The sequence below is a fragment of the Lithobates pipiens genome, unplaced genomic scaffold (genome assembly GCF_037356315.1).
Source record: "Lithobates pipiens isolate NorthernLeopardFrog02 unplaced genomic scaffold, aLitPip1_a1.2 Scaffold_10, whole genome shotgun sequence".
Classification (NCBI taxonomy): domain Eukaryota; kingdom Metazoa; phylum Chordata; class Amphibia; order Anura; family Ranidae; genus Lithobates; species Lithobates pipiens.
Window position 1 is genome coordinate 76,959,732 of NW_027507686.1, and position 13,560 is coordinate 76,973,291.

A 13,560-nucleotide genomic window follows, 5' to 3' on the forward strand; every position below is an offset into this window, starting at 1 on the left:
TTTGTCCCTCCTATTGAGAGACTCTTTTAATTACATTTATTTGATCTGTGTACATCTCCAGGGTCTCTCCTCAAACAAGCGCTGAGTTTATTTTTTGTCTACACAGTGTATTACAGTATAGGCACTTTTTAATGTTGTACATAGCTATACCTTCAAAAGGAGCCACCCTGAACTGATCTAGCTGGACTTAATTTTCGGCCTAAAGTTCCACTTTAATGCTGTAAATCTTCGCTCTGTCCCGACAGACATTTTCTAAGTAGCCAATCCTTTTTCAAGATTGAATGAAGGTAGTGTCCATGCAAGCATCACCTCTTCTCACTGGGTGAATTGAATAGTAGTCACAGATGGGTCCCAGCACAACCAAGGACAGCCAGATGTTCCGCACTCTGGGGAAGATTTCTCCTTCTCTATGACAAGCTTATTGTTCAAAATTATGTATTTCTTGCTCTTCTTTTCATTTAGCTATTAACCTCAAAACAATTGTTTATTTTTTGGTAGCATGAGCTAATTAAACAGTCAAGAAAGGGACTGGGGCTTCAGAAAACGCCCCTGTATTTTTTTTTTTTTTAAATCTGTTGTTAAATTCACATCCAATTTGTTTTCCAAAGTGTAAACGACTTAAAACCCCCATATATATATATGGTAGCTATTTTCAAAGTGACTGAAAACCCCAATTTTTTAATAACAAACCTGTCACATTTACCTGCTCTGTGCAAGCCCCAATCCTCTTCTCATCTCTCCCACTAGCGCTCTTGGCACCTTCCCCCTGCTGAGTGCCTAAGCTGTTTCTGTGGGGGCAATCGCGTAGGCTTGCTCCCGAGCTGCGCTCTGTGTATTGCTTGTCACACAGAGCACAGCTTGGCACTGCCCCTCCTCCTCACTGACTATGATTGACAGCAGCAGAAGCCAATGGCTCTCTCTCGGCCTATGAAGAGGGAGAGAGCCACTGCTCTCGTGCATAGTGCTGGATTGAGATTATTACCTAATTGCAGAGAATCCATTAAGATAAAGATCCTTCAGCCTTTAGAACAACTTTAATTTATATGTATTGTGGGTGAGATGGTTATAAACCAAATGCAAAAAGTAAACATTCAGAAAATTGAATTTATGAAATAGAATTGTATTTTCAGTATAGTTTGCCCTTTGCTATGTAATATATTCTGTACAGATAAAGTGTTACATTAAACCATGCACATTCAATGCTTTGGCTTTGTATCAACATAGCCTATCTTCAATTTCCAACAGCTTTTTTTAAAAATTTTATTTTAATATTGGCCTGTTTTTTACTGCTTCCGTGGCAAAAGACCATGTTTCTATCCTGTTTTATTAAGAGAGCAGGCAACTATCTATTTCTTTTTTGTACTAGGAATTTAGGTAAGGATAAGAATATGGACTTAAGCACAAGACACCGGCATTGCACACTATTCTGGTTGGTAACTTGAAGTTTAAATCCTTTGATAGTGGTCCAGTCATCTGATTGGTTAGTCAATATAAAGCCTGATTTTTATACTTAATATCTATGTAACACTGTCATCTTTGTTACTTATTGAAGTTTAGGATAAAATATTTACCAACTATTTTATTGACCTTAAGGTGTTGGAAATCTTGATATCTTTGCCTTATACTAATTACCTACTAATGTTCCAACATGTTAAAGTTCACATTATAAGGTGCAACATCATATTTTATATATTCTAAAAAATACTTTCTTGGTTTTATGGCTTCTTTTTTAAGTCTTACTGGGTGGGTTATTATGGGGGAATGATGATTATGGATGGGGTGGGGTGTTATACCTCTTTAGTTGTATGTGCATGTGTTCTTTGCTGCAGGCGTGCCCTTGCGATCGTGCCTTGCACACACTGGTTACCAGGTGACAGACACGATACACGGTATAGTATGCGACCTCTGAAATTGGAGCATTCTTTTAAGATTTACATATTAATGTTCATATGCATTGGTTTATGATGCATGTCTTAGTCTATTTTGAAATGCCTTTAATGGGGAGCTGCAGGACCAAAATGAGCTAGTGAGGTGACCTTAATTCTAAAATATTTCATGTGCCTTGAATCCGTAAATCCGGGAGGGCATATTAATGGGTCATTTCAATACAGCTAAAGATACCCTAGGAGAGTGAGATCAAAAACAAAAAAACACCACAATAGAGTCTATGCCCGGAAGACTCTCTTCGGCACAAAAACAGAACAATTCGAAAGAATGTACAAAAAAATTAGGAAGAAAAACTGATTTAAAATATATTTATTTGGCCCATTACCATAAGCGGTAGAGCCTGCCATTTTTGTACCTTCTCGCAAAATGCTCCTCATCGGTGTCAAGTTGACCTTCTAGAACTTATAGATGGGGAGCTGAACGTGGATCCCCAAATATTTGAAAGTCCTGGATAATGGGATGGGGCATTCTTCGGAAACCATCACATTATCATCAATAGGAAAAAGGGATGATTTAGCTCAGTTAATGTGAAAACCAGAATAGTCCCCAAACTCCTGGATGAGCCCAAAGGCAGCTGAAAGTGAGGAACCCTGGTCCTGAAGATACAGTAGCATGTCACGTATAATGAGACGCATTCCTCCAACCACCCCACCCGAACGGTTTGCTCATTTTTATTACATAAACCTAAATATTCCTTATTTTAGCTTTAAATGTTGGAGGGGAGAAAAATACATAATGCATTTCAATATACTAACATCTTTTGATTGCGAATTATACAAACATCAAATAGGAACTAGTTAAAATTACAAAAAATGATCTAGACCGTATAGAGATTTTAATGTGTTAATAATGGATTATATCATTTATAATAGATTATATTATACATGTATTACAATCTCACACAAATAAATACACTCTATTGGTATACCTCTGAAATTGCCTAGTTTATTTTGGTGTCCTACATCCCCCCATGAGGTGATTGATACCACCTGCCATCAGAAACCAGGTTTTTATAATGGGCAATGTGTAGCATTTGATTAATCAAGAACATGGAGTCTTATCGTAGCCAAAGTTGATCACAGGCAATTAATTATCTGTTTTGCTTAAGCATTCTGATTACCTTTGCAAATATTCTTAATGCATAGGTTAATATGTAATGCTTTTTTTTAAGTGCACATAAAAGGGCATATTTTCTTTAATTATAAGAAGTGCCCTAGTGCTGATTAACTTGCAAGTTTATTGAACAGAATTGATGATTGACTCCAATTTATTATCTGAATGAAAAATCTTTTTTACATGGGGCAGTTTATTTGCAACTTCTGTTGCATGTAAAAAAAAAAGAAATATATTTTTTCTTCTGATACCTGATTTCTGATATTTCTTATGGTTGGTTCAATAAATGGCTTTCTGGGTTATAAATATGACCTGCTGTTTTCTGCTTCATTCTTTATCTTATGTTCTAGGAATTTTGATAACTATTTAGAATTTAATAAGTTAATATTGCAAGGAGGAATTGTGTCATAATTGGAAAAATAACCTACAAGATTAGCTTTAAGTAGTCAGCAGGACTCAGATTAATGGACACAAGATTTTATACAGTATGGTCATAAGCAAAACTTAATTCCTAATGATCGAGTCCTCAATTGCTGTTAAAAATGAAGTGTAGGAAAACTGCTTAAATGGCAACTTATCCTTACTACAGCACTACTTTAATCATTTAGGATCTTCAGACAGTACCGCATTGCACGATATTCTAATCTTTGGCTTAGTTTTCTACACACCTTCTGCTTTTTTATGGTCTGAAGGGAAATGCATGAAACGCATTAGGCTCAATTCACAAAGCTTTTACACAAATACTAAATATCTTTTTACCCATATGACTGTAATTTTCAAATCTCTTTGGACTCAGCTAAAAATAACTGTAATTATTATTATTTTTTAAATAAGGATTATTTGCCTAGTATATTTTGTAAATGCAGCGGTTTGCGTCAAGGGTTTCCAGTAAAATGCAGTGCATCTCAAACAGGCCACTGACAGCTAAAATGTTTTAAACATTTGTAAATTAGCATTTACAGTGATCATTTAAAATACTTGTAGAAGTCAGCCTTGCTAAGTACTTGGCAACAAGCAAAAAAAAAAATGTGTAAAAATCTTATTATTAGTTGATCCTTTTTAGACATGTACTCAAGAAAAATGTTTTGTGTGCATTTGTGAAAGCTTTTATCTCAAAGATAAGTTTATGTCCCTTGCAAAATGCTTTAGCAGTATTTTTCTGTCAATTTAAGCAGCTAAATCTGGTATTTTCTGTTAAGATACGCGCAAGTATATATATATGTGAAATTTCTGTGTCTTTATTTCTTTCTGCACTAACCTGGATTGTGGTGGGTTTTTTTTATGGTTAAAATAACAGCTTTTTTATGATCTCAACAGATGTCCTGTAACAAGGGTGAAAATCAAGAGATGCAGAGGGAGAATTTTTTTCAAGTAAGTACTTTTTGTATCAGAGTCAAATGCTCTACTCTGAAATCAGATACAATGTGTCATAGATCATGTGTAGTAAACGTCATGACTTCAGTTAGCTGGAAATAATTTGATCAGGAAGGGATCTAAAAATACTATAACAAAAATAATAATCTGTACACTAGTGTGCTTGTCACCCTTTCCTGAGTGATGGAAGAACGGGACGGTTCAAGACACTTAGGCTAGGGGGGAAAGGATTATAGGTGTGCTATATCTGTCATATTTTGTTTAGCTCAGTGTATTTTGATATTTTCTAGTCTGACCATTGACACCTTGACTACCTTGATTCAGCACTAATAATTCAGAGGTGTATGGTCTTTGATGTATAAAACTGGACTATAGGGTGTTGGCCACCTTTTGTTCGTTTTACTTGAGCTCTAACCTTGCACGGTTTAATAACTTGCATTTGTGTTGTGTTCTTGTTTGAAATTCAGATTTAGGTTATCAGAGTTATTACTTCTTTTAAACAAAAGGTATCATATGCTAATATTGGTCACTAGATCTATTGGGCTTTGACCAGATATCTCAATTCAGTGCATACTTTTTGTAAAAAACAGTCAAAGGTAAATTAATTACTAATATTTCACCATTTTATTTTATATACAAAATTAAGAATTTCTTTGCTTATCCACCTGACTATGAGGAAACTTTGAAGCATGTGCAGCTTGGTCCATTAGCCTTTCCCCTTAAGTTGCCCAAGTTGTGGCCTAAGTGGCCCATTTGAAGCCCAAGTACAGAGATTGGATCTCTGACATAATTTTCTGAGCTATATGATAAATTCAGCTTGGGGAATAATTAGTAAAGCTTTGGAAATTGGGGCTAAAATTTGGTCAGATGGTACTGCATGTTTAGGGGCTCTGAGTTAGCCGTTTAGGGGCTCTGAGTTTGCCATTTAGGGTCTCTCAGTTTGTTGGTTAGGGAAAAGCATGTATGAGTACTTCAAATTAAACTTCCGTAAGGCATACAGCCATTGATTTTGTGCTTCAATACCCAGACACATGAGTTGCATAATTCATGTGATACAGTTGATTTGAAGTTTATATGCATTATTTTGTTGGATTCATTATGCATCAAAGGCTCCTGTGTTTTTCTTTTGACTTGAACTCTTGAACTGTGCTTCATCGGTTTTTGGCTCAATGCCATGGAAGCTGGAAATTATACTGAATGTTGTTTGTGTGCTCCATTGACCAGTAGGGAAGTGATGGATGAAAAGACATGTCTTGATTTCACCAGGTCCTGGTGGAGAAAAAAAAAATATTCTGTGTTTTACAGGTATCATCAGGTGTGCATCTCATACTAATTGACCCCATTTTGGATGGTAGGAATTTTACCTGCAATTGAATGCTGGAAGCTGGCTTGTTGTGTAGACAGGACCTACCACAAGATTGTTACCCATATCAATCTATTTATCTTTAGCAGTGAGTTGGAATTGTCATGAATGGGGACATCCTTCCTATATTCTTAGTATAGTCAAGCTATAACTAATTTCTGTCCAGTGTTGGGGTTGTGCACTTTCTACCTTGACTTCTGAACCCTAAAAAAACAACATTTATATTTCAGGTTACCAGTTCTTGGATTTGGTGGATGCATTTGATTTTCTTATTTCAGGATTTTTTTTTATTGTCACCTGGTGAACATGGGAGTAACACACTTCCTGGGTGGCTGCGCTCAATCCACCTGTGTATCTTTAGAGGAAACTGTCCAGGCTGGAATACAGCCATATTTACTTTTGTTCATCTCCTTTATATGAGAGATGGTGAGATCAGTAGTTTACAGAAGGAATATAATCTTTTGATTTTATCTCACTGAATGTGACAAGGTCACTGCATTTCTGGCAAGATCAACAGGTATTTTTTGTACTCGCTTGATGTGTTTTTTAGCCTGAAAAAAAAAAGAAAATTATGCAACTGCCACATCTAATGAGCAGTAAGATGTTATGTATAAGATTTTTGCACTTTAATATAGTTACTTTTTAAAGTGTTTACTGTTTAATGCTGTTTTTACATTTTTTCGTAGCTTAGACTAGGGTTGGAAAGAATTAAACTCCCTGCTGGATTTTTTTTTTTGCTGTCTGTGCCATTGGAGAAATTTCTTCACTTCTTGTTCCAGAAACGCAACAAAACTTAAAGGAGAAGTTCAGCCTGAGCTTTTTAGGCTGGGCTTCACCTATGGGTCACAGGAGTGCAATTAGTTTTGCACTCCTGTGACCTGTTTTCAGTGGAGAGCGGTCTGAAGTCCGCTCTCCGCTGATGTCACTGCCATCAATTGAGACAGTGTGTCATCCCGACTTTCCAAGTCTGGAACCTTGATTGATGGCAGCCTCAGCGTCTCAGCCCCTCCACAGCTCATCGCTCCAATGATCGTGGAGGATCAGAGCAGGAGCAATGCTGACTGACAGCGCCACTCTGCTCAGGGAGGAGTGAGAACCGAGCCATCGGCAGTGTTCGGTGGCTCGATTCTCAGTGCAGAGATGGCGGGTGACAGCTGCAGCATCGGCTTGATGCTGCATCCACCTAGGTAAATATGATTATGCAAAAAAAAAAGAAAAACATACATTCTCTTTTAAAAGAAAACTCCACCATTCAGTGGAATTTTTTTTTTAGACCTTTGTCCTTAGAAGCAATGTCCTCATTAGATGATTCCCCCTACCTCCTTGTTATGGGGACAAGATTAAAATGTTGAATTTCCTCTAATTTTTTTCCCCATGTCACAGTGGTCACCAGTACAAGTAGAGGGTTGAATCTCCTCCATGGAGACAAAGACTTTGCCTCCATATATTCTATAAGAATGCAGCTCAAGGAGGATAGTGTTGTAGGTTTACATTGAGGAATTACAATGAGAAATCTTTTCTGATCATTTGATAGCTTGTCCCCAAAAAGGTGAAACCAGTCAGGCTGTTTTTGATGGTTGATTTCTCTTAAATCTTTATCACTCTACAGGTTGGTTTCCGTATGAATAGCTTTACCCTCTGTACACACAGATGTATTATTTTATCTGCATTTTACCTTCAACTTTCTGAGTCCTTATGTACAGACTATTCAAGGGTTATTTCTAGACTGTGTATACATGCTGAGTATACAATGTTGATTAGAGAACATCCTTTATCTCCAGGTAACCTCCCTGCAAGCTATAAGAAGGGTAAATACCTCCTGCATCAATAATCTGACTTGTCTGCTGTTTTTCTTTAATGGGCTGCTCTGTTGCTGTCTGGATTAAGATAAGCAGACTAGATGCTTCATTGACTTAGTCTACTGTCTGCATGCAGTTAACCTGATACATCAGTGACTTTACTTTAACCTGGTTTACAGCTAAAGCATGTGGCCTTTTAGTCATAAGGCTGTCAAATCCTTTTTCCATGTTCCTGGTAATGTTTATCAGTATAATACCATTGTCAAATTTCTTCTTCACAGGGTGCTGCAGCCATGGTAATGGAGAGTGTCATGTTCGCAATCTTGGCAGAGAGATCCCTTGGTCCCAAGCTGTATGGGATCTTGCCACAAGGACGTCTTGAAGAATTCATTCCAGTAAGCAGGGACAGAATTTTTTGGGTCTTGCATTATATGAATCAGCATTATGAAGTATTGGAATGCCTGATTATGTAAATGCCATTGGCTTCTGGATCATCCTCTTGGTTTCTAGTGAACAAGTGCCAAAAACTGGCTGAATAAGAACAGTTTGGTTTCAGGAGTGGAATCTTTAGGATCAGTAGACTTTAACTAAATTTCTAGGTAGATAAAAAGATAAAGATTGACCATAAAGCCCACTAGATGTGACATCTCATCTTCCCAGTTGCTTGGTATGAAATGTTGAATTTTCTCTGCTTTTGGCAACACCAACAATTTTTATCCAAGTTAAATAATACAGATGGTTGGCTTCAAACACTGACATATCATTGCATGCTCCCAACTTTGTGGGAACAATTTGGGGATGTCCCCTTCCTGTTCCAACATGACTGGGCACCAATGCACAGAGAGGTGCAAAAGGACAGGGATGAGAGAGTTTGGGGTGGAGGAAATTGACTGGCCTTCAGAGTGCTGACCTAAACCCAATAGAACACCTTTGGGATGAATTAGATCGGAGACTATGGGCCAGGCCTTCAGGACATCAGTGCCTGACCTCACAAATGCCCTTCTGAAAGAATGGTCATACAGTCCCATAGAGACACTGCTAAACCTTGTGGACAGCCTTCCCAGAAGAGTTGAAGCTGTTAGAGCTGCAAAGGGTGGGCCAACTCAATATTGAACCCAACAGACTAAGACTGGGATGCCATTAAGGTTCATGTACATGTAAGGGCAGACGGCCCAATACTTCTGGCAATACAGTGTATATGGACTGGCAAGTTGCAGTAAAATAAATGTTTGTTTTTAGAGTTTAGATATTCTTTAGGCACTTTGCTAAAATCTTTGGATTAGGAGAATAAAAATACTTGGCTCATAGATTCAAAAAAGCTAGTCTGTCTAGTACGAAAGAAAACAAACCCTCTGAGAGAGAGCTCCTAGGCTGCTATAACCAAAAATATAACAACAAAAATGTCATCAGTTACGGGTCCAGGTATTTGTCCCAATTTTTTTCTATTATATGGGAAACTGTATTAAAAAATTGGGGTGCAGTAGGGGGTATCTGGGGAGGTTTAAGGGGGGATTTTGTCAGTACTGTGTTTTTACCCAAAGGTCTCTGAACTGGTGACATGCAACTATTGGTCCGGAGAAGCCTAACGCTGGGTCTTCACACTTTTTTGATGAACGGATTCCCCCTTTCACACAAGGGTAGATGGATGGAGGAATCCTCCCGGATATACTGTAGCCACTGAATTAAAGTTTTACAATAGCCCCGGCCATCAGAATTTGAGCTACTAATCAAATTCTGTCAAACAGGGAGGGCCACACACAGATCGAAATTCAGCCGGTCCCTGCTAAACCAGACGATTTTCACTCCGTGTTTACCCCCTTAATTGCTATGCTAACACTTGGAAGGCTTACAATCCTTTTTATTATCAGGATTCCAAAAATCCCTCTGGTTCAGCACCACTTCTGTCCAAACTAAAGGCAAGAAGAGCAGTGACTGGTTATATGCCCTTCCGGTATTCTGGTATTGTCTCTAGCGACTTGCATTAAAAGGTGCATGATTTTTGATGGAGAAGTTTAAGGGTGGCCTTACATGAATGGATTTCCCCATCCACACAAGCAAGTTGAATAGAGGAATCCTCCCCACTGTGCTATTGTATTCTGACAGCGGGGACTCCTTTGCTGTCAGAATACACTAATGCAATCAGCAGCTGCAACACAGATTTGAGAAAAAGTTTGCAACAATCCAGTTCAAGAGAAGTCAAACATTTGGCCATAAATCGTCTGAAATTGGTGAGGTTCTTGCTGTACCAGCTGAATTGCATTCCATCTATGGCCAGCTTAATAAAGAAAGCATATTGGTTTTCTCATAACACTTCTCAGTTGAGACAGCCTGGAATGCAAAAAAATGGGATACAGAGAATTTTATGTAGGATCCCTAACAGTTTAAACTTTCATTCCACATATATATACTTTTAAAGAAGCAAAAGCTAAACAATACATGTTTTGTGTATAATGTAGGCATTGTTGACCTTCCAGAACATGTGGATGTTTTATCAAGATTGAAAGTGTATGTAAAGGCTGTATTTTTTTAATTAAAATAAGAAAACATTAAATGTGGGGGCACTTCTAGCAATGTAAATGGCACACTTCCAGCATGTAAAATCGGTGTCATTATTAAGAATCCATTAAAAGCAAAAACATAACATGCACATGCAGCCCATGGAAAGCCAGCGCATTTCACACTTTTGTGCTTAATCATTGTACAGGAGTGTGAAATGCGTTTTCTGACTTTCCATGTGCTGCATGTGCATGTCATGTCTTGGCTTTTAATGGATTCTTAATAAAGACAAGGATTTTACATGCTGGAAGTGCTGCCATCTCTCCTTACTTTGCATTGTTGATTTGGTTTGCGAACCAGACGCGCACCCGCTTTTATACAGTGGCACAGGATCTCACGGGTCAACCTATGAGCGGTGCCCTCCTTCTGTCATCTTCTAAACAAACATGGTATGCTAACTGCGCAGAGCGTCTCCTTACCTCCTTTTCTGGAGTCTCCCACTGGTGTTGTCAATACATCCTGGTGCTGTTAACTTTTTCAAAGGCCCCCGGGCATAGCAAGCTTTGTGCTATAGGGACACTTTACGGGCATGCTTCCAAGCCAGGCTGTGTGCATGCAAAGACACACACACAGTGCGACTATCTCCTCACAGGATTTGATTGACAGCAACAGGAGCTCAGGAGCTCCGTCTGCTGTCACTGTGTCTCCTGATTACAGAAAGAAAGAGCAGTGTTACTGCATATGGGAAAAGTATGGGTTTGAAATAGGAGCCAGGTAAGTATTTGGAGACGGGGGGGGGGGGGGGGGTGGAATGATCACAGAATGTTTTTTACCTTCATGCAGAGAATGCATTAAGGTGGAAAAAAAAAATCTTAGGCCTTTAGAACTACTTTAACTAGAACTACTTTTAACTAATCTTGTCAATTGACAAGCCATTGTGATTTTCACAAAACAGTTACCATTCGAGACATGCATAAGATAATCACTGTTACTTTCACTAGTGTGCTTATGTCAACTTTCAACCGAACTGTTGTCAAACAGGCAAAGATGGCAGCTTCCTTGGTTGTAAAGAATAGGAGGGTTTAGTTTCACTCTATTACATGTTTTGCTTTTGAGAGAAAAATTATTAGTTTACTTCTTCAGGGCTTTTCTCTCTCACTCTCAATATCTAGTGTATAATTTGAATATGAACAGCTAAACATTTTGTGGATCTTTAAATCAAAAATATTTGAAGCTTATTCAACGGCGTTTCGTTTCTCAAGTTTTTGTATTTACTACATGCAAGCAGTTTGACCAGTTTAAACATTTTTCAATTATTCTCCTAAACTGAAGAATTAGAAAATGACCATGGGAAGAAAGATTGTGTATGTAATAGAAAAGCAGTATAAGCAGAAAGTGCAATAATAAAAGTAGTAGGATACCTAAAATTATAAAGACCTAGATTTGAGATTCAGTCCACATTTACATTGGGCCGATTTGACATGTAAAATTGCCAGCAAAATTGCCGAATCGGTGCAACGATGAGTTTGCGGCACCGCACCGATTACCAAAAGTAGTTCCTGTACTACTTTTGGCTACTTCATGGTGGGATTTGAATAGACATCTGTGCATGAACCCACACAGATGTCTGTAAAATCGTCCCTAAAATCGGACTGCATTGCTGGTTTGAAATAGTGCGAGTTCAGCTGAACTCGCACGATTTCTAACCCACATCAGTGTGTAACTGGGCTTAATGCTTGCCCCTAAAATAAAAATAGGAACACCAGTGCTAAAAACAATAAATAAGCCTGCTAACATTTTCGTTATAACCGTTTCCTCCTTTTATAGAGTCGAAAGCTTGAGACTAATGAGTTAGGTTTGCCAGAGATATCTGCTGAAATAGCTGAGAAAATGGCTCGATTTCATGGAATGAGCATGCCGTTCAACAAGGAACCCAAGTGGCTTTTTGGGACAATGGACAAGTAGGTTGATATTTCTCTTTTCTATTTCTTATCTTGTTTTCTATTATTTTAATATATTGTTTTATCTTTTGCATGCATTTGATTTCTCTGATGATCCCAGAATATGTAATTATTTCGTACATACATACATACATTTTTTGATTGATCAGCTCAAGCAATTTATAAATAACCTTATTGCAGACCTTTTTGCCATCTGTGTTTTATTCCAGACCACCACAATGCTCCTGCACCTCAAACTTCTTTTTTCAAAAAATTTGAGCATAATGCCCCTGTTCTCCAAAAGGCAATGGTATTGCATTGTAAGAGGTGGGGTGAGCCTATGTTGCCTATGATCCCTAAAATAATTGTCAGGTCTTGAGGAACCCTTTGCGAAAATTTATTTATAAGGAGTAAATGACAAAAATGTCGCTCATATTAGTGGTCAGTAGGAATAATGCTCTCTTTATAGGGTGTTCAGTTGGCCACAATTAGCTAAAAAAAAAAAAAAACACTGGTGTCATGGTATTGGCTTTGCCAAATGGCAGTGGTCCTACAGTTATGCAGGCACCATCAAATGGGAATATATATAAAAAAAAACACGCACTCGGTGTATACAGTGTGAAACTAAAATAATTACAATTGAAGCAGCACTCACAATATTGTACACAGCAAAATACCAAAATAAAATTAAAAAATGTGTTGCACTGTCATATAAATGGTGCAATAATCTTCACAAATAGTGCTATTTAATAAATCGAAAGTCCAAAAAAGTTAATTGATTCGTTTAGTGTCCAGAAACCCCAAAAAATGATAAACACAAATGTACAAGTGTCCTCCGGTTCATATTAGGTGCAACACCCGGTGCTCCCCATAGGAAATCAGGGCAAGTATATCCTCTTGCCAGGTCACTAGACCTATCCAGGTCTGTATTCACATCAGTGAGCTTTACCCCTCACATTAGGTATAGGCCACCTCTGTTTTTAAGCCTCCTTGTGTATACCAATGATGGAAGTCACCACAGACAAATACCCTTAAGGAATCCTCGGACCTGGTCATACAGTATACCAACGAGAAGAGAAAAACGTATTGTGCAGCGTCCAATAAACCACTATTTCCTTGCCTTGCCTTACATACATTTTGTCTGAATAAACGTCTTCTGTTTTTTTTTTTTTGGTGTGTTTTAGACACTTAACAAATGAATTAACTTTTTTGGACTTTCATTAAATGAACTATTTGTAAGGATTACTGCACCATTTATATGACATTGCAAACACTTTTTTTTATTTTACCATAAATCAGTCAGCCAGAGTTCAAGGAAGCCCTGGCAACCGCTGGAGGAACCCACAGAGCCCTGGTTGAGAATTGCTGCCCTAAAGTGTTTGTTCAAATATATGCAGGCTGGCTTACACCAATTTTTTCTTGATAAAACAGATTTTGTATTAGAGCAGGATCACAGTTAATGGGTCTCCTTAATTCAACAGCTTTGATTAGAAGTAGGGTTACAAGCTCTCTGCTGTGGTATGTTACT

At 38.0% G+C, this 13,560-nt stretch overlaps 1 protein-coding gene and 1 long non-coding RNA gene across 3 annotated transcripts in view; one reads left to right on the plus strand and one right to left on the minus strand.

Moving 5' to 3' along the window:
* CHKA (choline kinase alpha) overlaps nt 1-13,560 on the plus strand; it is a 55,702-nt gene that overhangs the window by 24,882 nt on the left and 17,260 nt on the right. Inside the window, exons 3-6 of one of the 2 annotated variants that reach the window (XM_077455951.1) lie at nt 4,378-4,431; nt 7,579-7,605; nt 7,878-7,991; nt 11,920-12,053. In XM_077455951.1, coding sequence (XP_077312077.1) covers nt 4,378-4,431; nt 7,579-7,605; nt 7,878-7,991; nt 11,920-12,053 — 329 coding nt within the window. The remainder of the gene's footprint in view (nt 1-4,377; nt 4,432-7,578; nt 7,606-7,877; nt 7,992-11,919; nt 12,054-13,560) is intronic. The other variant, XM_077455959.1, reaches the window with a different exon arrangement.
* LOC143933039 (uncharacterized) lies at nt 3,831-10,795 on the minus strand. Its single transcript, XR_013262987.1, has 2 exons — nt 10,572-10,795; nt 3,831-5,703 (listed from the first exon to the last, which is right to left on the minus strand). It is a non-coding gene; the product is annotated as an uncharacterized LOC143933039 (long non-coding RNA).